We start from the raw sequence: 22,453 nt of genomic DNA, 5'->3' as shown, positions 1-22,453 counted from the left end.
TGTTTGGCTTGTACTGTTTATATTTGTTTTGGTCTTTGCTTTTGATCAATATATATTAAAAGATTTTGCCTTGTTTTACAACCTGTTCAACCAGTGTCAACAGAAACATGTATATTTATAGCACGAGAAGTGGAACTTGTCTCGAAGCACCATAGGTGTACAGGCTATTAAGACATCTTGCAAATATCTGCTGGATTTGTGATATTATTATCAATGAAGAGTTTTCACAGCTGTAACTTGGTCTACAATAGAAGTGGGCATGTTACATAGCGTTCAGAGCAGAGGGGTTACTTTAATAAAAGGTCCACATATTTGGACACATGGTGTTGCTGTTGTATTGATGGTTATCATCTTCCAGTTTGAGTGGCAAACTGCAGATACAAAGGTCTCAAATGCAGATATCTAACTCTATAAATAAAGGTGCCACTATTCTTGTAGGAAAATTGTACAGTAGAAAATTGAAGTGCCATTGTGGAGTTAACTATCTGACGTGAAATGACTTTGAGAAAAGATAACATTGCATAAAGCTTATTTGAATCACAGCATTCCAAAAGGACCAGCAGTTTCTGTGAGCCTTGGCTATTCAGATATTAAGAATCGCATGTATTTGTGTGACCACCAAATGGGTGCATATGAGTTTGTCACCATGAAAACAAAAGTGTGCTCCTAAGCTCCTAACTGTATCTCTTCGTGGGCTCTTCATCTAGTTCAGTGATCCCAAAACTTTCCACTTATGAGGAACACCTTCACTGAGGCATTTCATACAAGGAGCCCCCACACATTGTAGAGGATTTCCAGTGCATGTTCTGTAGCATGAAGTCGGTTCATACAGCTGTGCCCATGGCACTTAATAATTAACAGAGAAGAAACACAACCATAGTATAGAACCAATCACTCCCCTTCATCAACACATTGTAGAAGACAATTGATAGAGCGGGACAAGTTTCCTTTCAAGGATGAAGCCATTGCTGTTCTAATTAAGCATCCCCTAATAAGCTTCCAAAATACCCCAATATTCACAAGAACACATGAAAACTATCACCACTAATGGTGCTGTGCTGCATATTGTGAAAGGTATTTGAGATACATATTCTGAATCCTATCAGTAATCTTGGGATCAGCTTTAACCATGATTATTTGCTGAAAATATAACAATGCTCTTGCTGTTGCAGTAGTGCCTACTTTATAAGTCCAGAAAATAATCTGTCTGATTGACATTTTGTCTGTGTAATACTACATGATCTATTTAGACAAGGTGCAAAGGTTATAAAGTGAGTAGGCCACTGGGTTATTGTGGTTATTCAGTGAAGATGCAACATTTATTATCTGTTGCCACACAAAGAGAGTTAGATGAACATTGAAATAAAGAACATTTAATAGTTGAAATGACTTTTTCATGACTGCTTATGGGATGCAGAGATTTTTTTGCATGCAGAAAATTCCTGTTTTTATTCATGCCAAGTGACAGAATTTTAATTCCAAGACAAATAGAAATCTTACCTCTAGATGTGTTTTATTTTATATTTCATTTATAAGTAGTATTGCAAGTTTCATTTTGTGCGTTATTCAACTAAAGCACAATGGATTAATTGGAACAGCCTAATTTTAACCAATAGGGCTGTGTTCTTGTTTACTTCTCGTTCTTTCTGAGTTCTGGTAATGTTAATTGCAAATAAAATGCAAAATAATAAAAATGTAAAATACTGAACAAGTCTTTTCTACTAACAGTGAACAGCAGACTTTATTGCTGTATTGTAAGATATATTATACTCAATATTCCTCAACATCCCTATCAAGCACTCATAGTAAAGTTTTAGAAAATGCAAAATAATTTAAAACTAATCAGTTGATTATTCAATTATTCTGATTAGTCAAGAAGAAAATGGAGAGCTACCATAAATAGTATGGGATATTTATTTTGCCATTTTTATTCCTGTTTGCAACAGGATAGAGTTTTAAAAAGTGGATTGTTATTAGAATGGAACAATTGTACAATATCTGTGGTCAGTTTTATACTGTAGATCATATATATGGTACTCTTGGTTTCTGATGGATCTCTTTTTCCATTTTGTGACAACTGTCTGCTCAAGAATATTTGATGTGACCTTTTGGTATGGCACAACAGATGAAACAATATGCTCCTTTGGACAGGCTACACGATATGATTCTCCTTCTTTCATTGTAGGAAGCTCCATATGTTATGTGGAAAAAAAACAGAGAACTGTTTGATGGGAATGAGAAGTATGAAGGATACTGTGTAGACCTGGCATCAGAAATTGCAAAGCATATTGGCATCAAGTACAAAATTGCAATTGTCCCTGATGGAAAATATGGAGCAAGGGATCCAAACACAAAAATCTGGAATGGGATGGTGGGAGAGCTGGTATATGGGGTAAGCATATTAATTTTTGATGCGGGATTTAGCGCAACATTCTCATAAGCACAGTTACATTGTAGAATTATCTATAGTGAATGCCTAGTTTTCTAGCAAATCTTCACAATGAATGTCACCAAGTTCAGATGAATAATTGAAGTATTACTTTTAGGTTGCAATGGATATGAAGGAAATGTAGATTACATGGCAGAATCTCTTTTTGTAAACTGTGCATGTATGTTCAAGAAATGCTTGACTTGGAAAGGAAATTGCATTTTTATGCTGGAAGAGACAATAAACAATTTGACTTTTGATGGAGTCATTTCCAGAGCATTTTGATTAGTGAATGCAAAAGTTCCCATGCAGTTCTCTTTCTCCCACTTAAGAAGATAAAAATGCATTTTACTGTACCAGTCAACTGTTGGGGTAATAAAGTGTTCATTCAAAAAGCCCATCGGCCATTAATATTTCAACAGCCGATTGAGTTTGCTTGCTGTCCACATCTACATTTTGATTCTTGTTGCTGGAAGGATCTTAGATTAGTGGCAGAGCACATGTCATCCATACAACAGTTCCATTTCAGTCCTCTACTTCTTCATTGGACCTAGAAAAGGAATGATACAGTGAGAATGGAAAGCAACTATAGAAAAAAAAAAACAGAAACAAAAAAGACAGCTGCACATTTCAACAATTCCTCTTTATCAATTGCTTTCTATAGCTTTTTGAGAAAACTCCTTAGGGCAACTGATTTTCCCACTCTCTTTATGAGACACAATTTAATTCAGCAGCTGTCTTTTTTTGCTTAATTCTGGGAAAGACCCCCTCTGTGGAATTGCTGAGGGCAAGCATCAAGTAGAGATCCAGTGGTAGGGAAAATATGGCCATTTAGATGCTGCTGAAGTGCCTCTCATCAATCCTCACCAGCATAGCCAATTGTGAAGTAATGGCAGAAATTGTAGTTTAATAAGATCTGTAAGACCACTAGCCCTCATTCCCAGTATAAACAATAATGAGGTAGAGAGGAGTCACTGTTAGAACTTGAATAAAGCAATTGTCTATGTTCTTTTTCTGGTTTAAAGTTACTGATGCTGACAAACAAAGCTGTGTTTTCCCCCCTCATAACCTCTAGACTTGTTTCAAGGCATTTCCTTCACCCTTTAGATGGGATTCTATCTATGCTATTTGGGGATTCTGAGGGAGAGCTGACATCCAGCAGCATCTTTCTTGAAAGGACTGGAGATGCTGGTCGACTAAGTGATTTGGTCTTTGTTTGTTGTGCTCTATATCTATCTGTGTAGAGAGGGGGAAACCCATGTTTGAAATTGCCCTTAGTCTATGACGTGACACAAATAATGTATCTGTGTTTATTTCAGTTTAGATTGTCATGTGCAGTCTATGTCTACCTCACACATCAGTGAAGACAGTGGAAGCTACTACTAGATCAACAGGCATAAGGGAGAGTTCCTTAACTAAAATGAGAGGGAAGAAAGACTCTGGAAAAGTTAACAAAATATTATGTAGGGAGGGATTGTTGAGACAGCTCTCTAATTGGCCTGTCCCTAGTTCAGATGGGTCAAATGATATGACTTGAACTAATGAAACTGTAGCTCCCCCAATTCATTTTTTTAATCTGTAAAAATACTTAGATGCTTTGTTGCTGTAACGAGGTGCATCTCTACAACATCCTTGGTACCCTTTGCACACCCATCCACCCAATCCCCAATTTTTTGAATAATATTTGGTTCAGAAGATCATTGTCTAAAAAATTCAAAATTAGCTACTAAAGGACAGAAAGTGTCTTTTTTAGTTGTTGGGTTTTTTTAAAAAAATCATAATTTTAAAAAAATATAGGATGAAGTGGGGTTTACAAGAGCTCTCCAAACTCAACAAACAGGCATATGGACCCCAACCCTCAAGACGTTGCTCACCCTTGCTTTAGAGGAAGTAAGAAACATGCAAACAAGGCCTTGAAACATTTAATTGCCAAATTAACCTGTGTTAATCATGTGATTTTTCTTTCCTTTTTTTGTTTAGTCCGACTTCTTTTTTTATAATTGTATAAATGTACTTGATGTGGTCTAAACCAGATCCTGCTTTTATCTCTGTGAAACGACCTTATCTACAAAACAGAAACAAAAATAGTAGTCGCTGCATTCTGTATGTTATGTAATTTTTCACATTCTCAGAAACAGCATTTCATAAAACTCCAGTCATTCTATTCCAAGTGGCATCTTTTCCCCCAAGAACCATAAAAATGGAACATTTTCACTGCTTTGCTCAGCTAGAAAAGGCTTTGTTTTCTTTATATGTCTAGATGACTGAAAGATGATTTACACAATGCTAAAGTCTTTAGTGATGAACGTATTCAACAAAGCCCTTTCTAGTGATGCCTGCCATCGACTGCCTATCACAAATGTTTTGAAAATCTCCAACAGTCAACTCCAGTGAAATATTCATTATTCTGCCATGAAATGTTATCCATTTGCTGAATGAAGATTAAGGTGGTCATTGTTCATTTCTGTCTAATTCCAAGAAAGAATGGGCAGCTAAAGTTCAAATATTTTGTTGAGCCTTCTCAAAATAATTTTTTAGAAGAAAAAAAGATAATGTATAGTAAGGACTAAATCCAATGTTCTGTTGGCAGAATCTTTAGAAATTTCTTCTCCACTCTTCAACCTCATCCATCTCTGGACAGTTTCCCAGCTTTACCACTCATAGGGGAAGGGGACACATGGACTATGGTGGAAAGGAGAAGATGGTCAGTTTCACAATACTGCTTGACTCCATGTAGTGGAGATCCAGCATTGGATCTTGTTCCATATCAGTGCCTGTACACATATTCAGGCATCCCTGAAATATGTTTACTCCTCATGGGAAGAAGGGGAAGGCCTGCTTGCATCCACAGAGTCTCTGGATACAAGCCAGAACAGAGTTCTGTATTTGATGTCATATAAAACAGACAGTTCAGTTGACTTGCATGTAACTTTACTAAAGTTAGGATGTGCCCTGCAAAGACTGTGGGGCGTGCATAGACTAACCAGAGGTGGTATACAAACTGAATTCCTGCCTGATGTCCCTTAGATTAGCGGAAGGTAAATACAATAATATAGGATGTTCTTCACAGCAATAATTATTTGAAAACATGGGGTTAAAAAAGAAAAGGGGGAAAAGCACTCAGCAGGCTGCAAACTCTGCAGGAGTAGGCATTTGATACTGGATTGGGTTGAGGATCCATCCGGCTTACATTTGCAAAGTGGTTTAAACATTGCGGTGGGGGGGGCATCTACAACAAACTGGCTAACTTTACCATCTGCCCTGCATGGTGTCCAGGCACCAAAACTTAAAATGATACTTTATCAATTTTAAAAGGTTTAAATTGGCAAAGCAGACTATAAAACCCCTGAGCTGGAATGACATGATGTTCTGAATGTGCTCAGAAAGTATCCGTGGAACTCTATATTGTAGTTCTCACATGCGCATAAAGTTCCTGAATCAAAATGATACAGTCTTCATCTGTGAGGTGGTAGTTCCAATCATGTGCTCAGAAGCTTCAGTAATAGCTATGCAGTGGATGATCAATGTTGGATATATACACACAAAATGTTCTCTTCTTCGGTTATATCAAGCTGTCTCAATCACATCCTTGCTTCATCGGTATCCATACTGGTCATGAATTTTAAATGGGGGGGGGGAATTCATCCATCCATTTCTTACAAATCTTGATTGCCTTGTTTTATGGTTTCTCTTACCAGTCTTTGTTTGGGTTCTCCTTCTCTTACAGAAAGCAGAAATTGCTGTTGCACCTCTAACCATCACTTTGGTACGGGAGGAGGTGATTGATTTTTCTAAGCCCTTTATGAGTCTTGGCATATCGATCATGATCAAAAAGCCCCAGAAATCGAAACCTGGAGTGTTCTCCTTCCTGGACCCCTTGGCCTATGAGATCTGGATGTGCATAGTCTTTGCCTACATTGGGGTCAGTGTTGTCCTGTTCTTAGTGAGCAGGTTTAGTCCCTATGAATGGCACACAGAAGAGCCGGAGGATGGCAAAGAGGGTCCAAGTGACCAGCCTCCCAATGAATTTGGCATCTTCAACAGTCTGTGGTTTTCCCTGGGTGCCTTTATGCAGCAAGGATGTGATATTTCACCCAGGTTGGTATATATATATATGCATAAATATATATTTATATATGCTTTTCCTTTTTGCTTTTAAATGTGCAGTTTTTATGCAGTTGGCCAGTACACCTTGTGGTAGCATTCTTGTCTAGCCTTAAACCATCTTGTCTCACTCTTGAACCAGACAGGAAAAATTCTATCCATTTCAGATTCTTAGTTGTTTCTGCCATTTTTTTAAGTTGCAGATGCATTTATTTTGGGTTGTGGAAATAAATCAATATAAAAAGGGGTTGGGGAGATAAATTAATATAAAAGGGATTGGAGAAATACATTAATATGTTGGGACACAGACAACTACTTACTGGCTCCAGAGCTGGTGTGGTAAAAAATCTCCCAAATTGTGGGTTATAAAGGAAATAAAATATATTTTCACATTGTAAAGCATGCAAAAATTCTACTATTTAATATGTATCACTTTTAGATTTTGCGTTTAATGAATGCATAGCCTATGTTTGCATACAAAATTAGCACCTATCTCTGTAGCGCCTAGCTTTGCTAGATATCTCACAGTGGAGTCATTTATGTGTTCTAAAGTGTAGAGTGAGTGTCCCTCTCCTACAATTTGCAAATATTGATCAGGTCTTGTCTGCAATGAAGACAGAAACTGCACAAGATGACATACTTAGATTCTGCAGCAAACTTGGTTTGTTTTGAATGAACTCTGTGCTGATAAATATTGTCCAGTTGCTCCCATTTGCAGTGAAAGCAGCTAGACAAACCAGAAAGCTTTACTTGCAGTTGGTTTGTGATGTTGTCTCACAGTGGGAAGCTTCCACACTTTGTTTCCTTTCCACAGGCCAATGACAGTAGGCAATGTGCATGTTTATTTGTTTTGTTTTGTTTCTCGAATTCTGTTGAGGGGAGAGAACAAGCCAGAAATGGGAAACCACCTGCTGACAGATGGCACAGTAAACCGTGTGGGGATTTAGCTCTCTCTATAGGGGATTTGACTGAAAAATAGGTGCCAGTTGTTGTTGCTGTGTCATGACAAATGAAGATTTATGCAGAGCCGCGGGTTAGATACTTGCTATGAAAATATTCTTACGTAGAGCTTTCAGTGCATTTCAGTGCTTTGTGTGGCTGTGGACGGAAGGGAGCATGCATGGCTTGACATGGTCTGACTTTGAGTTGTGGTACAGATAACTTGGTGAAGAAAGCAAGTCTAGAAGGGGCTGTTTTCAGATTTGGTATCTCTGATATCTCCAGTTCCATAATGGAAACTAGATGCATCTAGAAAGTGATGATTTACTTAAGAGTATTTCAGGCATCTTTGGTCTGGGTTTTTGTGTATTTCAGTATCTACAGTATTTTATTGTTTAAAACACTAGATTATTCCAAAGGTATACACAGATGTGTTCATAACAAAATATTAATACTTTCCTTGTAATAACAGTGTCTCTTGTTGTCTCTACTTTTATTTATTTATTTATTTATTTATTTATTTATTTATTTATCAATTATTTATTTATTGGATTTCTATCCCGCCCATCTAGACCAAAGGTCTACTCTGGGCGGTTATTCACTGACACAAGAGACAGGAAAAATCTGTATTATCTTGTTCATGTTTAGATCCCTCTCAGGTCGCATAGTTGGAGGTGTGTGGTGGTTCTTCACACTCATCATTATTTCATCATACACTGCTAACCTTGCTGCTTTCTTGACTGTTGAGCGAATGGTCTCACCCATAGAAAGTGCGGAAGACCTTGCCAAACAAACTGAAATTGCGTACGGAACACTGGACTCTGGGTCAACGAAAGAATTCTTCAGAGTAAGTTGGCATGCCTCTTAGGACCCAGTTCTTCCCATCCTCCACAGAAACAGTTCAGAACACGAAAATAACGATGCATTACAGATAATCAGGTTCGCCATCTGTAGCTCTTGCAATATGGATGTTACACTTTTTAACTCCAGTAGCACTTTGGGGCATTTGCAATTATTTTAATTTGTGGCAGATATATTGATCCTGACATCCCAGGCTAGGAACTGCCCTAAGGGACTGTTCAAATCAGAGGTAATTAAAATAGCATTGCTTTACTGCTTCATCACAAGCTAAAGCACTGAGACAAAAAGAGAACATTGGCAGACTTCAAGTAAGAGGTCTTTACGGTTGGCTTCTACTTACAGATTCTGCTGCTAGTTGTTTTTGGTGAAAAAATATATTATAGTTTTATGTTCAAGAGCTAGATTAAATAAAAGGGCTGCTTTATTAATACAAAGCTATAAGGGATATTATTCTAGGAGCTTTACCCAACTATTGAGTTGGGAATCCTTTCTATCCATATTGCTTTAAATTTGTTTAGTGTGTTTTAGAGATGTTAAAAAAAGGTTAACTCCTTCTTGCTTGGCAGCAAATGGGGGCACGTGCTTACTTGTAGCCCATGTATACTTAAAAGTATTAATATTTATTTATTTATTTATTTTATACCCCGCCTATCTGGTCATTACAACCACTCTAATCTTGGGCTACGTTTTGCATTGTCATTACATAGAAAGTCTCAGAATGCAGGATTGTAATGCAGGGAAATTTCAGCACTCCTAACGGCCCTTGATTTCAGTAGGATTGTTACACAAGCAATGCGCCCTCTAATTTTCAGCCCTGCTTGATTGCTCTGCTTCTTGTGCACACGACTTCACCCCTGTGTGTGGCACGACTCCACCCCCCTCCACCTGCATGCCGGGTTCTGTTGTGACTGGAACCAAAGAAATTAAACACCGTTGCTGTGTGGAGGAGGAAGAGAGTCACACGCACCTGTGCACATGTCCAGCTTAGAGATACTAACAACTGTTCAAGCATGCAATCTACATCTTCTTACATGGGAGTAAACCTCACTAAATTTAACATTTGAACAGGCATTGCACTGAGAATTTCTCTCATTTATGTCAATCTAGCTTTTAGCTAGATTGTTCATGTTGTAAACTCTACCCTTGACTCTCTCTCAAATATGAATAGAACACAGTGAACTGAAATTGTTCAAGAGCAATGAGTTGGATCCAGATTTGGCCATGCTTAGAGTATACCCATGAAAATATGTGAGACTAGTTAATCAGTGGATTTACTCTAACCACAACAAACACTAAGTGGGTTTTTATAGCACATCCGTAAGAGAGATTCCATGGTAAATACATTTCTCTCTTAGCCCTGTTATACTTCAAGAGGAATGCAGAAAATCATTCCCGCTAGATCTCAGGACTTAAGGGGGGCTGAATATAATCTAGTGATTCAGTATCTGTCAGACAAACATATTAAGGGCATAACAACAATACATTAGAGCAAGCTGTGTGGTCATCCCATGACCTACACAAAATTTTCAGGATTTTCCATTCAATCTCGTTGAATGGTCTAAGTAAAATATCTCTGTCTCCTATCTCTTATTCCAGCTACATATGCCTGTTTAGTGAATTTTTTCAAAACCTATTATCACAATGAATTTATTTGTTGGATGCTTTTCTCTAACAAAGTGGAATCCATTGTCAACTGGTGGTCAGATGGAAAAGTTGATTACAAGTCATACCTGAGACAATGTAATAGAATATCATTTTTTTTACATGTGCACGGAAACACACAAATATGCATATAACTATCTCAATAGATGGGGGCACAACTTTTTGTTCTGCAGATAGTCTTTTTGGTTTTGTTTGTATTCACTATTGTTGTCAGAAATACATATTTCGTTAACAAGCGAATGTGCAGAGAGATCTCTTGCAAACTTCTTCAGGGCATCTCCGTCAAATAAGCATTTCAAGGTTTCATCTGACTTGTTCAAACATACTGATTTTCAGTGAGTTCCCGGACTTTACAATTGATCTAACCATGCAGGCAGGGCTGACAAACACTGGCTTTTAAATGACACTCTGAGATTATCATGGGAGTCCCTGCTTGTGCATGCACCTCAACTGTGCATCCTCAGTGGTGGCCCCCAGTTTTTGGACTCTATTCCAGCTGATGCCCACCACACATCATAATTACAAACATTTGAACAAGTCCAAAAGACTTAGGCTTTTCATTTTGACCTAGATAATTGGGATATCTGTGTACACTGGGCATATTCTACGTGACTTTCCTCGGAATGATCCCTAAAGGAGCCAGAATCCCGAGTGCTGCCAGCCAAACACAGAGATAACAAAAATTTTATTTTTATTTTTCTAAGTTGAATCATCATATCCCAAAAGCCACACTTGGCCATCCTTACACTCTTCCATTAACTTTGGCTTCTATATTGTGTTGTTTTTCACACTGATTTATTCCGTTTGTGGTGGGTTCTGTCTCGAAATAACTGTGACAGGACTGCAGATGAAATAGTTAAGTAAGCAAAGATGTGGAGGGTAAACTGCATCAGGATGGCAACGTCTTCCTAAGAGAGTTTCTAATGCTATCGACTAGGTATTCTGACCTCTGCTTCCCTTACGGGAAGAAATCGATAAACCTGGCTCCTGATATGTATCATATTGCAGTGTGTTGTTTGTGGTAATGCCATCCTTTTGTTGTATCTAATCTCCTTTTAATTTCCTTCAGAGATCTAAAATAGCAGTGTATGAAAAGATGTGGGCATACATGAGCACAACAGACCCATCCGTGTTTGCTAGGACTACGGCTGAGGGAGTTGCCCGTGTTCGCAAATCCAAGGGCAAGTTCGCCTTCCTCCTGGAGTCCACCATGAATGAATACATTGAGCAGCGGAAGCCATGTGACACCATGAAAGTGGGAGGAAATCTGGATTCGAAAGGCTATGGCGTAGCCACACCAAAGGGTTCTTCATTAAGGTGGGTGGAATAGTATAACAATATAACATGTGTTGTTATAGTATTCCACCTTCCCTGATGCCCCTGATCTAGTACTTTTTGTGTTGTTCTGTGGATATGGTATGTTATTTTTTTCCTTTTTCCATTTCATACGTTTGATCGACAAGGAGGTAAACCATTGCGGAAAGCAAATTCCATTTAGTAGTTATAAGTTAATTATATCTGTCAAGGCCATATAAAAATCAGACTGGTTCAACACTGCTTCTGGTTTTCTCAACACAGAAATATGTCAGCTTTTTATTGAATTCCCTAACATCAGTAAATTAATCTAGGATATTTTGGGGTTGCTGAAAATTAGATGAGAAACTGCTTTATGCCACATTTCTTTCTAAAGGATAGCATTATGGAAGCAAAACACATCTCTTCTTACTTATAAGTACAATTTTAATTTCCAGCCTTATTGCTGATTATTTCGAAGCAACCCGTTTGTGCATTAGCATTTGCAAAATTACTGTATAAAATTATATCAAGGTGAGTTTAAGAGTTACACCGTGCAGTCCTATACATTTTTACTCAGAAGTAAATTCCAGGAAGTTCAGTGTTACTTACTTGCAAGTAAGTATTACCTATTTGTTTGGAGTAGTATATACTTACCTGGGAGTAAGTCCCACTGAATAATATAAGACTAAACATGCTTAAGATTATGCTCCTTACCATTTTTACATTCTTGATCTGGAGACAGAACATCATATATTTCCTAGATTTGTCATCCAAACTGTGATAATGTGGCAAAATGCCTTCTAAATTCTTTCTAACAATTAAAATAGCAACAGCTTTGTGTGACATTATGTGAAATACCTTGTTTCACATAATGTGGAACTGTTGGAGGGGGTGGAGATGTAATGATCTGTCCACAACATACTAAGGCCACACCTGAGAGATGAATTACATGTTACCTTAAGCATGGTACTATTGCTGATCCATGGTTCTTTTTGCATGCCTCAGTAATATCTACCTAAAGCAGGTAGCACATTTCTGAAACCAGTTCTGCTTTATCCATTGCTGCTCACAGGTAATTCTTCATCCTCCTTCTTCTTTACCTGTTACTTCTTAATGGTGCTAGAGAAAGAAGGTCACTTTTATCTCCCCACTCTTCCTGGAGTCAGTAACACTCTTGCAGAAGCACGTTTCTTGAAGTTCATCACTCACTGACTCCCTGGCATAATTATATGTTGTAGGACACATGGCGCCTTTAACATGTTCTGGTGGTGTTATAGATGCAAAGGAGGGAAAGGGGAAGGAGAGTGCATATTTTTTCTGTAGCCACTGCCGCTGCCATGTGAGAAGGTGGGAAGACTGGAAGACAGGATGCCACACCATAAGAAAAATCCAAGTTGGAGAAGAACTCAGGGGGTATAGTGATCACATCAAATTGCAGGTGAATATCACAAGTCCCTGAGGGCCATATTGCTAATCAAGGAGTTCCAGTAATTCTGGGAAATTATGCATGCAACTGCACCAGCTCTCTGTTCTAATTTTAAGATTGGAAGTCACAGGAATGAAATATGGAGGATTTGTGGACTTGTGCTTTAAGGTAATACGCAGTGTTACATTTATCAGGGAAATGCTAGTTTTGATTACCTCTCACTGGTCAGTTAAAGAGGCCCAACCATTTTGTTAGGCTGCAGTTGCAGGAACCATAGGATTGATGGGAATCCTCCTGTTCAAAATTGCTGACAAAGCTCGGAATACAGAGGTGATGATGTGACTTCAGGTTACTTTTCTAGTCACTAGGAAATTACCACAGAAACTTAGTGGTGGTTACATCTACTAAATTTCTGTGGTAGTTTCCTTCAGAGAAGAGAATGTTGATCAGTGAGAAGGAGCAAAAAGGGGTACAGGAAGAAGACCTGGATCCATTGGATTCACAGCCTGTAGTCACAGCTCCAGACTAAAGGATATTTACGTGCATCTCAGAGCATATTTACCTGTTTTTCCCTTTCATTGCTTACAATAGAAGGGTGTTTTTAATTGGAAAAAAATACCCTCCTATAGAAGTAAAATCTGAAATCCAGATTGGCGCATACCTTCACTCTGCTGGGACAGGCAAACCGAAAGAGGTTCTCTATTTAATGTATTCTCGAAGGCTTGTTTATTTCATTGATTCTTTGTTAAGTATGCATTTATATTTATTCCTTTGCTCATGATGATGAGATCCTTTTGACAAAATCATGGTAATTTCTTCCATATGAATAAACAAAGTGTAGCCCTCCAGATGTTGTTGGACTGCAACTACCATCTGGCTTACATGTTATAATCAATGTTGGAAAATGCTGGTAGTTCCACTTCAGCAACATCTGGAGGCGAAATTGTCATGGAAGAGTTGCCCAACTTCGCTGGCTAGGGGTCACCAAACAGAACACAATGAATCTTAAGAACAAAACTATAAGACATCATTCCTTTCAAAAACATGAGTCATCAAAGCACACACAGTAGATGTGTAAAGAGTTTATTCCCCAAAATTAAGCAGTGGTTCCTTTTTATACTTCTAAGTGAAGTTACTCAGAATACAAGCTGTATATAGAGTCCTAGAGTTGGAAGAGACCACTGAGGCCATCCAGTCCAAACTCCTGCCATGCAGGAACATCCATCAAAGTACTCCCAACAGATGGCCACCCAGCCTCTGTTTAAAAACCTCCAAAGAAGGAGACTCCACCACCCTTCAAGGCAGCCTATAACACTGCCAGATGGCTCTGACCATTGGGAAGTTCTTCCTAATACAGTCATGCCCCGCTTATCGATTACCCTGCATTACGACAAATCCGCTTCACGATGTTTTAAATGTTTTTTTCGCTTTGCGAAGATCGGTTCCCTGCTTCGGGAACTGATTGTTCGCATTACGACGATCAAAACAGCTGATTGTCGGGTTTTCAAAATGGCCACCAGGTGCTCAAAATGGCTCCCTGCTTAGAGACAGATTCCTCGCTATACAGGCACCAAAAATAGCTGCCATGTGGAGGATCTTCGCTGGACGGTGAGTTTTTAGCCCTTTCGAACGCATTAACTGGGTTTTAATGCGTTTCAATGGGTTTTTTATTTTCGCTTTACGACGTTTTCGCTCTACATCGATTTCTCTGGAATGAATTAACGTTGTTAAGCAAGGCACCACTATATTCAGATGGAATCTCTTTTCCTGTAGTTTGGAACTATTGCTCCGTGTCCTAGTCCCTGGAACCCTGGAAAACAAACTTGTCCCCTCTTCAACATGACGTCCTTTCAAATATTTAAACATGGCTATCATGTCCTCTCTCAACCTTCTTTTTGTAAGGCTAAACATTCCCAACTCCCTAAGCCACTCTTGTAGGACATGGCTTCCAGACCTTTAACCATTTTAGTTGCCCTCCTCTGGACATGTTTCAGGTTGTCAACATCCTTTTTTGAATTGAGTCAACGTCCTTTTTGAATATCAACAGGAATGCATAATATATAGAGATGGGCACGAAGCGTGGTTCGGCCTGGTTCGGCGTGGCACCCACAGAGCAGCACGCTTCCCTACTTCACTAGTGACTGCCCACAGAAATGAGGAGGTAGGGGCAGGGAAGCTCGTGTGCTGCTAGTGAGTGGACAATTAAGTGGAGAAGGCAGAGGAGGGACACATGCTGCTGCCAGGGAAGGGCTAATCGCATGGAGAAGGTGAGGGAGGAAAGTGTGCAGCTCCGGCAAAACACCTGTGTGGCTGCCACGCTGAACCAGGCCGAACTGCTGAACCATGGTTCATGCCCATCTCTATTAGTATACAGTGCTGCCTCGCATTACAACGTTAATTCGTTCCAGCGAAATCACTGTAGAATGAAAATGTCGTAAAGCGAAATTAAAAAGCCCATTGAAATGCATTGAAACCCCTTCAGTGTGTTCCAAAGGGCTGGAAACTCACTGTCCAGTGAAGATCCTCCATAGGGAGGCCATTTTTGGTGGCTGTCTTGCGAGGAATCCATCTCTAAACAGCGGGGAGCCATTTTAATTACCCGGCGGCCATTATGAAACCGCTGATCAGCTGTTAGAAAATCATCGTTTTGCGAAGAATCGGTTCCCGAAGCAGGGAACCGATCATCGCAAAGCAAAACAAGCCCATTTAGATCATCGTTTTGCGATCGCAAAAGCGATCACAAAAACATCATCGTCAAGCGGTTTCGTCATAATGAAGGGCAATCGTTAAGCGAGGCACCGCTGTATAAACAACATTAACTACAAGGACAGTTTTTGTGTTCAGGAAACATCTTTATCTATCATGGACCTGACCCAACAAATATATATAACTTTCTGGATCTGTTCAGTGCCCATGTATGGACACTTCCACATTCTGCTAGTTTCTCTCTTCCCCTCATCTGCACTTTGCCCATATCTTTCTTATATCTAATGATGCTGAAATCTTTGTTTTACATGCCGAGTCCTGCTTCTATTTCCACTTCCAGACCACTTTTACACACTAATCTCCAGAATTCTTGTCTCTACCATTATTTACCAGGTTAGCATTCTGTCACCAACAAGATAACCGGAGGTGAAGAGGGAAAGCATGGAAGATTTTTCATCTCCCTCAAAGTTGGCTTGGCCACATGCTTGGCCATATGTAGCTCCTGAAACATCTGCTTTTCTTAATGCCTCCTGCAAAGCCACAAAGTACTGGGCAAAATGGGTTCCCAAGGGGCTACATGCGGCCCACTGTTCTGCATAGCAGCATGCCAAACAGCCGAAGAGCAGAGGAGACAGGACTCTTTCCATGCTTCTTGGGGGTACACACAATCCAAGATTCAGTTCAGACCCTGATTTGATGGTTTTGGGGGGGGAAGCCCAGTGTATCTGACTGATGGTAAGGCAACCTGGCTTTTTAAATCTGGCCAAGTTAGCTTAATTTGGGTTAAGATTCTTTTGAAACTGCATACCTACTGTTTGACTCAGATGCTTCTGTCACTGGTGGGGTGGAACACCTCCCTCTCTTTCTTACTTGCTGAGCCTTGCTGCTGCTACATGTGAGCACCTATTGCCCTATCAAGATATTCCGTGGGATGGAAAGCAAGGAAAAATGAATTTGGGCAACCAGAAGATGGATGAAGAAAAGATGAGCTGGGTGTAGAAGGGAGGGAGGGCTTGTGGGGATCCATGGGTTTGGATGTCTTATTTTTGAATTTGAATTAGCTTGGAAATAAGTCTGACCTACTTCCTGATTTCTTGAGAAATAGATTATCTTATTTCCAAAGCCAATCTAGCTGTGCTCACACATTATGACTTACATCTAGCATCTCTTATGGTTTTGGTAGGCCTTGCCAAAATTTGGTATAAACACAAGAAAGAGACCTTTGGGTAGTGTGGGTGGCATATAAGTTAAATAAAGGAAGGAAGGAAGGAAGGAAGGAAGGAAGGAAGGCAAGCCAAGGGAGATCTCATCATAAATTTCATTTTTTATTTAGTAGTTTATAGCTAAGATAATTCTGTTAACACCTGGAAATGTTGACATGAATGTTGGGTTTTTTATTATTATTATTATTATTATTATTATTATTATTATTATTATTATTATTATCATCATCATCATCATCATCATCATCATCATCATCATCATCATCATCATCATCATCATCATCATCATCAAGATAAATAATCTGCAGAAATTCATTCAAAATTTGAAGTCCTTCAGAGTACAACACTTATGTAGCAGGTTTTTTTAAAGCTACTTTTCTAAGGTTGGGTGTTTGGGAGGATTTTTTTACAAAGCATTGGTAACAATTGCTAGCATTGTTTGTTGCATCGTATTATCTTTAGTTCTGGGATAGCTGTATTGATAATCTCTTCAGCCCACTCCCTCCAAATAATCTTGACTTTATACATTATCCAGAGGGAGGCAGACTTTTAAAAAATATTTTTCTAAACACATTATTTGTTGCTCGGCATCTTCTATGAAGTTAACCATTTCAGCAATGTCCATAATATTAATCTGTGACAGTGATCAGGGTCCTATACTATCTTGACAGATGAATGATGTATTGGCTGAAATCCTGTTGCTTAATTATGCGTATAGAAGGCAAAAAAAAAGGAGACTCGTTCCTGAAAGCTCACATTAAAACATAGCAGTTAGTATTTAAAGTGCCACAATGCTTTGTCTTTTTTTTAAATTTTTGTTTTGTTTTTGCCTTACACTGTAACATTTGGTGATTTCTAGCAGGCAATGAATGAATCACTTTTGAGATTCTCAGGGGTTTCTGCCTGCTAGCTCAGCATGTGCTGGAGAATCCCAACCGGGACTCATTAATTGCCAGCTAGAAGTGACTGAATGGATAATTAAGTTGCATGTTTTCAGCCATAATGTCTTTGTGATAACACTTACATTCTTTATTTGTATTACTATGATTAATTAAATACAACCATTCATTTTTGGTTCCTGACTTTCCCATTGAGTTACATAAATCTGGTTCCCATTTGCAGCCTTAATCGTCAGCAAGAATAGATTTGTGTGTGGGGAATACAATCCCTTGATGAGAAATAGGGAGGATGGCAGTTTTGGTGAAATGAAAGCAATGGTTTAAAATAAAGGCACAGAAATAAAGCTAGATTTTCAGAGAAACTAGTCTTGTTAATATAAAAATGACATGTGAATATGTATTGTTTGCAGATCACAGTAAGTTGTTAATATCTACAGAGAAGACCTTCATTGTTATGACTAGTGTCTTCTAAATCACTGGCTTGCACAATGTCAAACGAATTGAGGAACTTGAAGATTATTGTATTCCGTCTACATCTATTCGCTTATTTAGGCCAAAACTCTGTTGGTTTTCACCATGCATAGAGATGATGTCACAGAAGCTAATTGATGAGGTGCTGATTGCATGTTGATTGCATGTCCGACTGCATGACTGGCACCTCATCAATTAACCATGGTGACTTTCATAATTTGCTTCAATGCACAGCAAAAAGCAATAGGATTCTAGCCCTATTATTAATAATAATGTGCTGTCAAGCCAATTCTGACTTACAAGGACTCTTTTCGGGCTTTCCTAAGTAGAGAATACTCTGAAGTGGTTTGCAATTTCCTTCTTCTGGAGGCGTCCTGGGGCTGTGTAGCTTGCCTAAGACCACACAAGCTGGCTCTTCCGAGAGGAAGTCAACCTCTGATTCTCTCCAGCCAGATACCTAACTCACTGAAGTATCCAGCCTTATTAGTAACATTTATATCTCACCTTTCTACCAATGAACTCAACTTTGCATATTTGTTTCTCGTGCCCTCAAAACACTGGGTCACCCGGCGAATTTAATAGACCGAGGGAATTAGAACCAGGATCTCTCCATTTCCAGATTTACATTCTGACCATTGCATGACAGTAGTCTATTTGGAGCCCTATATAAAGTGGTTTGCTGTAATGGTAACATTGCTTTAGCTAATGGCAATCTGGTTTGTTAGTTGCAGTAGTTTGGTGTGTAATTTTTCAATTTATGGGCAAGAGAGGAAGAATTTATTTGAGAATTCATTTAAGGTCACTTGCCAGCAATAGAAATGTAAAAAACTGTCTTCTTTTGCTTCCAGAAGTATTTCTACCTTCCTAAGCATTGTCTTTCATGATTTGGAAATTCAACTACACCCCCCCGGGTCCCAAAATAAAAATAATTAGGAAAAGATTGTGTGGTCCTTAAATTATAACAAATGCATGAGCAGCCTATACCTTTATTGTGTTCAGTCGTTTAGTCGTGTCCGACTCTTCGTGACCCCATGGACCAGAGCACGCCAGGCCCTCCTATCTTCCACCGCCTCCCGGAGTTGTGTCAAATTCATGTTGGTTGCTTCAATGACACTGTCTGACCATCTCGTCCTCTGTCATCCCTTTCTCCTCTTGCCTTCACACTTTCCCAACATCAAAGTCTTTTCCAGGGAGTCTTCTCTTCTCATGAGATGGCCAAAGTACTGGAGCCTCAGCTTCAGGATCTGTCCTTCCAATGAGCACTCGGGGTTGATTTCCTTTAGAATTGATAGGTTTGTTCTCTTTGCAGTCCAGGGAACTCTCAAGAGTCTCCTCCAGCACCACAATTCAAAGGCATCAATTCTTCGGCGGTCAGCTTTCTTTATGGTCCAGCTCTCACTTCCATACAACACTACAGGAAAAACCGTAGTTTTGACTATTCGGACTTTTGTTGGCAAGGTGATGTCTCTGCTTTTTAAGATGCTGTCAAGGTTTGTCATTGCTTTCCTCCCAAGAAGCAGGCGTCTTTTAATTTCGGGACTGCTGTCTCCATCTGCAGTGATCATGGAGCCCAAGAAAGTAAAATCTGTCACTGCCTCCATATCTTCCCCTTCTATTTCCCAGGAGGTGATGGGACCAGTGGCCATGATCTTAGTTTTTTTGATGTTGAGTTTCAGACCGTTTTTTGCACTCTCGTCTTTCACCCTCATTACAAGGTTCTTTAGTTCCTCCAATGGAACTATACCTTCTTTTAAATGGCATAGCAATAGCCCTAAATTGTAGCCAAATTTGGAGATGAAGCTTTCCTTTCTTTTTTGCTACTTATTTTCTGCCCTACTTAAAGCCAGCTTCAAATCAAAACACTGTGAGATTAAAAAAATGTATTTTAAACTAAATAAATAAATATTTTATAAAAGAAAAAGAGAAGAAAAAACATTGCTGGAACACTTTGGCACATAAAAATTAATTTAACCCTATTGCAAGATAACACAGATAACTGATTAATATGATTCACTTTTACTTAACAGCAAAGAGTCCCATGAGGCCTTCAAGACTAACAGAGCTGTCAAGAGCTGTCACAGAACTTATTGTTTTTGCTGCAAGAGATCAATATGGCTACCTCCTTGAAGAAAATCCATCTAAGGTTTTCAGGTGTACTAGTTGTTGATTCATACATTTTCCATCAGAAACCACATAGGATTTGGCAGATGTTTCAGTCTGGAAAGGTGGGGGGGGAAGGCTTAATTTTGAAAGTTACATTTAGCAGCAACAGGATTTTTATAATATAGTATTTGTTTGCATGTGGATAAACAGGAAATAGTTCTTCAAATTCATGTCACATAATAATGCATGCCTGTATACAGAAAGATATCAGGGACGTGGTGGCACTGCGGGCTAAACCGCAGAAGCCTGTGCTGCAGGGTCAGAAGACCAAGCAGTCGTAAGATCGAATCCACGCGACGGAGTGAGCGCCCGTCGCTTGTCCCAGCTCCCGCCAACCTAGCGGTTCGAAAGCATGCAAATGCAAGTAGATAAATAGGGACCACCTCGGTGGGAAGGTAACAGCGTTCCGTGTCTAAGTCGCACTGGCCATGTGACCACGGAAGATTGTCTTCGGACAAACGCTGGCTCTATGGCTTGGAAATGGGGATGAGCACCGCCCCCTAGAGTCGAACACGACTGGACAAAAATTGTCAAGGGGAACCTTTACCTTTACCTATACAGAAAGATACGTTGGAACCGGAAGACTAAATTCACTGGTTTTTCCCAACTAGAGAAGACTCATTCATGAGTGGGACTTGTTAACTCAACACTTAACGTAAGTCACATTGATTCAGTGCATCTACTCTACCAGGGACCACTGGATGAATTTTGTTCCATTTCAGACTTTAAAATTTTAAGGTTACAAAACCAGCACCTTGAATTGATACCAGAAGCTATGTAGCAGTTAGTGTGATTGATTCAGTTACAGTTGACGGTATTTTATGCTCCTGAAGAATAACAGTTTGCTTAGGGAAATAGCTGCATTTCAGTCAGACTGCTGCAGTAGATTAACAACAGTGACAACAAAAATGACTCCTCCAAGTCAAAATTATGCAGCTGAAATAAATAAAAGCTGTTACTTAGCATAAGCTAAATCATAACTATCTTTCCGTTTCTCGATCGTAAACAAAGTGTTCCCACCACGATTCTCAGGGCCCACACATGCACACACCAAGCCTGAAATCTGTTTGCCCTGACAGAGACAATGTTGACTTGATGGTCACTGGTTTGACATAGTTTCCTGAATTCCTAAAATGTTTGTTCCATTGAGATGCAAACAGCCGCTAAGTATCCTCTGGCATGCATTAGGGACAATTTACTGCTTTATTGTCCTCAAAATTGTTCCCATACATTGTTCCAATAGGTCTATTCATATGGTTATTGTGAGCTGTATGATATTATAATCCATAACACCATATGTAGAATCCTTCCATGTTGTCATGGAATAAGAGCAATCACATGAGGCAGCTTTAGGGTTAAATATATGTTACAGATAACCTGTTGCTAGGAAAGAGAATTTGTTAAGCTCTGAACATGTGTGACGGTCACAGAAATGAGGTATTCACACCTCCAGGAGTTTGCTTTGTTTTGTAATTTGTCATCAGGATGTACACATAAGTTTTGTTTGAAAGTCTAATTGCTCACTCACGAAGATCTGAAACACAGATGGATTTTAGCTTCTAACAATGGACTATCTGAAGTTTACAATTTGACAATTTCTCTGTAATGGCTCCCAAATGGCAAAAGCGTGAAGAAATTCGAGGAGGGAAAAAAGACTCTGAGGTTTTCAGAAAGAATATATATGTATTTTGTGTGTGTGTGTGTGTGTGTGTGTGTGTGTGTGTGTGTGTGTGTGTGTGTGTGTGTACACACACACACACAAACCCCTTTAAACAAATATTTGTGGCACATAATTGCTGCTAAAATTTAGGATTCTTAAAAAAACTCTCTTGACTTTTTAAAAGTCTAAATAAGTATTTGGGTTTATTTTAAATTACAGATTAATTTTTGTTAAAAGGAGATGGAATGATACATAGAGGGAGGTTTCGGGAGTCCTGAGAGTTTCTCAAAAATCAAAGTGGGCATTGATGCTGAAAGGTTGAGACTTTATGGAATACAAGACTTTATTTGAGCTACTGAGCAAATGGATCACCAATTGCTGGTGAAGCCTTGAAATAAAATATTGTTCGCCCCTTGGGTTTCTGCAGAAAAGGTTCTGTGGGACAAACTGAGATATACTTGAAAAAAAATCTTGTTCAAATAATAGTTACACTGAACTCCACCACCCCACTTGCAAAATCAAGAGCTTTCTGGCAAGAATATTAAGCCAGTAAAGAACACCAGCAGGGGCATTAATGAATGAAATGTAAAAACTGTTTTCATGATAACTGCCCTG

General features: G+C 39.1%; 1 protein-coding gene across 5 annotated transcripts in view; it reads left to right on the top strand.

Moving 5' to 3' along the window:
• Nucleotides 1-22,453, top strand: part of GRIA4 (glutamate ionotropic receptor AMPA type subunit 4) — a 295,426-nt gene that overhangs the window by 236,841 nt on the left and 36,132 nt on the right. For all 5 annotated transcript variants that reach the window (XM_078390085.1, XM_020805165.3, XM_020805166.3 and 2 more), the window contains 4 exons: nt 2,186-2,392; nt 6,156-6,526; nt 8,120-8,318; nt 11,064-11,311. In XM_078390085.1, the coding sequence (XP_078246211.1) occupies nt 2,186-2,392; nt 6,156-6,526; nt 8,120-8,318; nt 11,064-11,311 (1,025 nt within the window). The remainder of the gene's footprint in view (nt 1-2,185; nt 2,393-6,155; nt 6,527-8,119; nt 8,319-11,063; nt 11,312-22,453) is intronic.

Source organism: Pogona vitticeps, chromosome 3, assembly GCF_051106095.1.
Source record: "Pogona vitticeps strain Pit_001003342236 chromosome 3, PviZW2.1, whole genome shotgun sequence".
In the NCBI taxonomy this organism is placed as follows: Eukaryota; Metazoa; Chordata; class Lepidosauria; order Squamata; family Agamidae; genus Pogona; species Pogona vitticeps.
The sequence above is the reverse complement of the archived record's forward strand: the minus strand, read 5'-3'. Positions and strand labels throughout refer to the sequence as shown.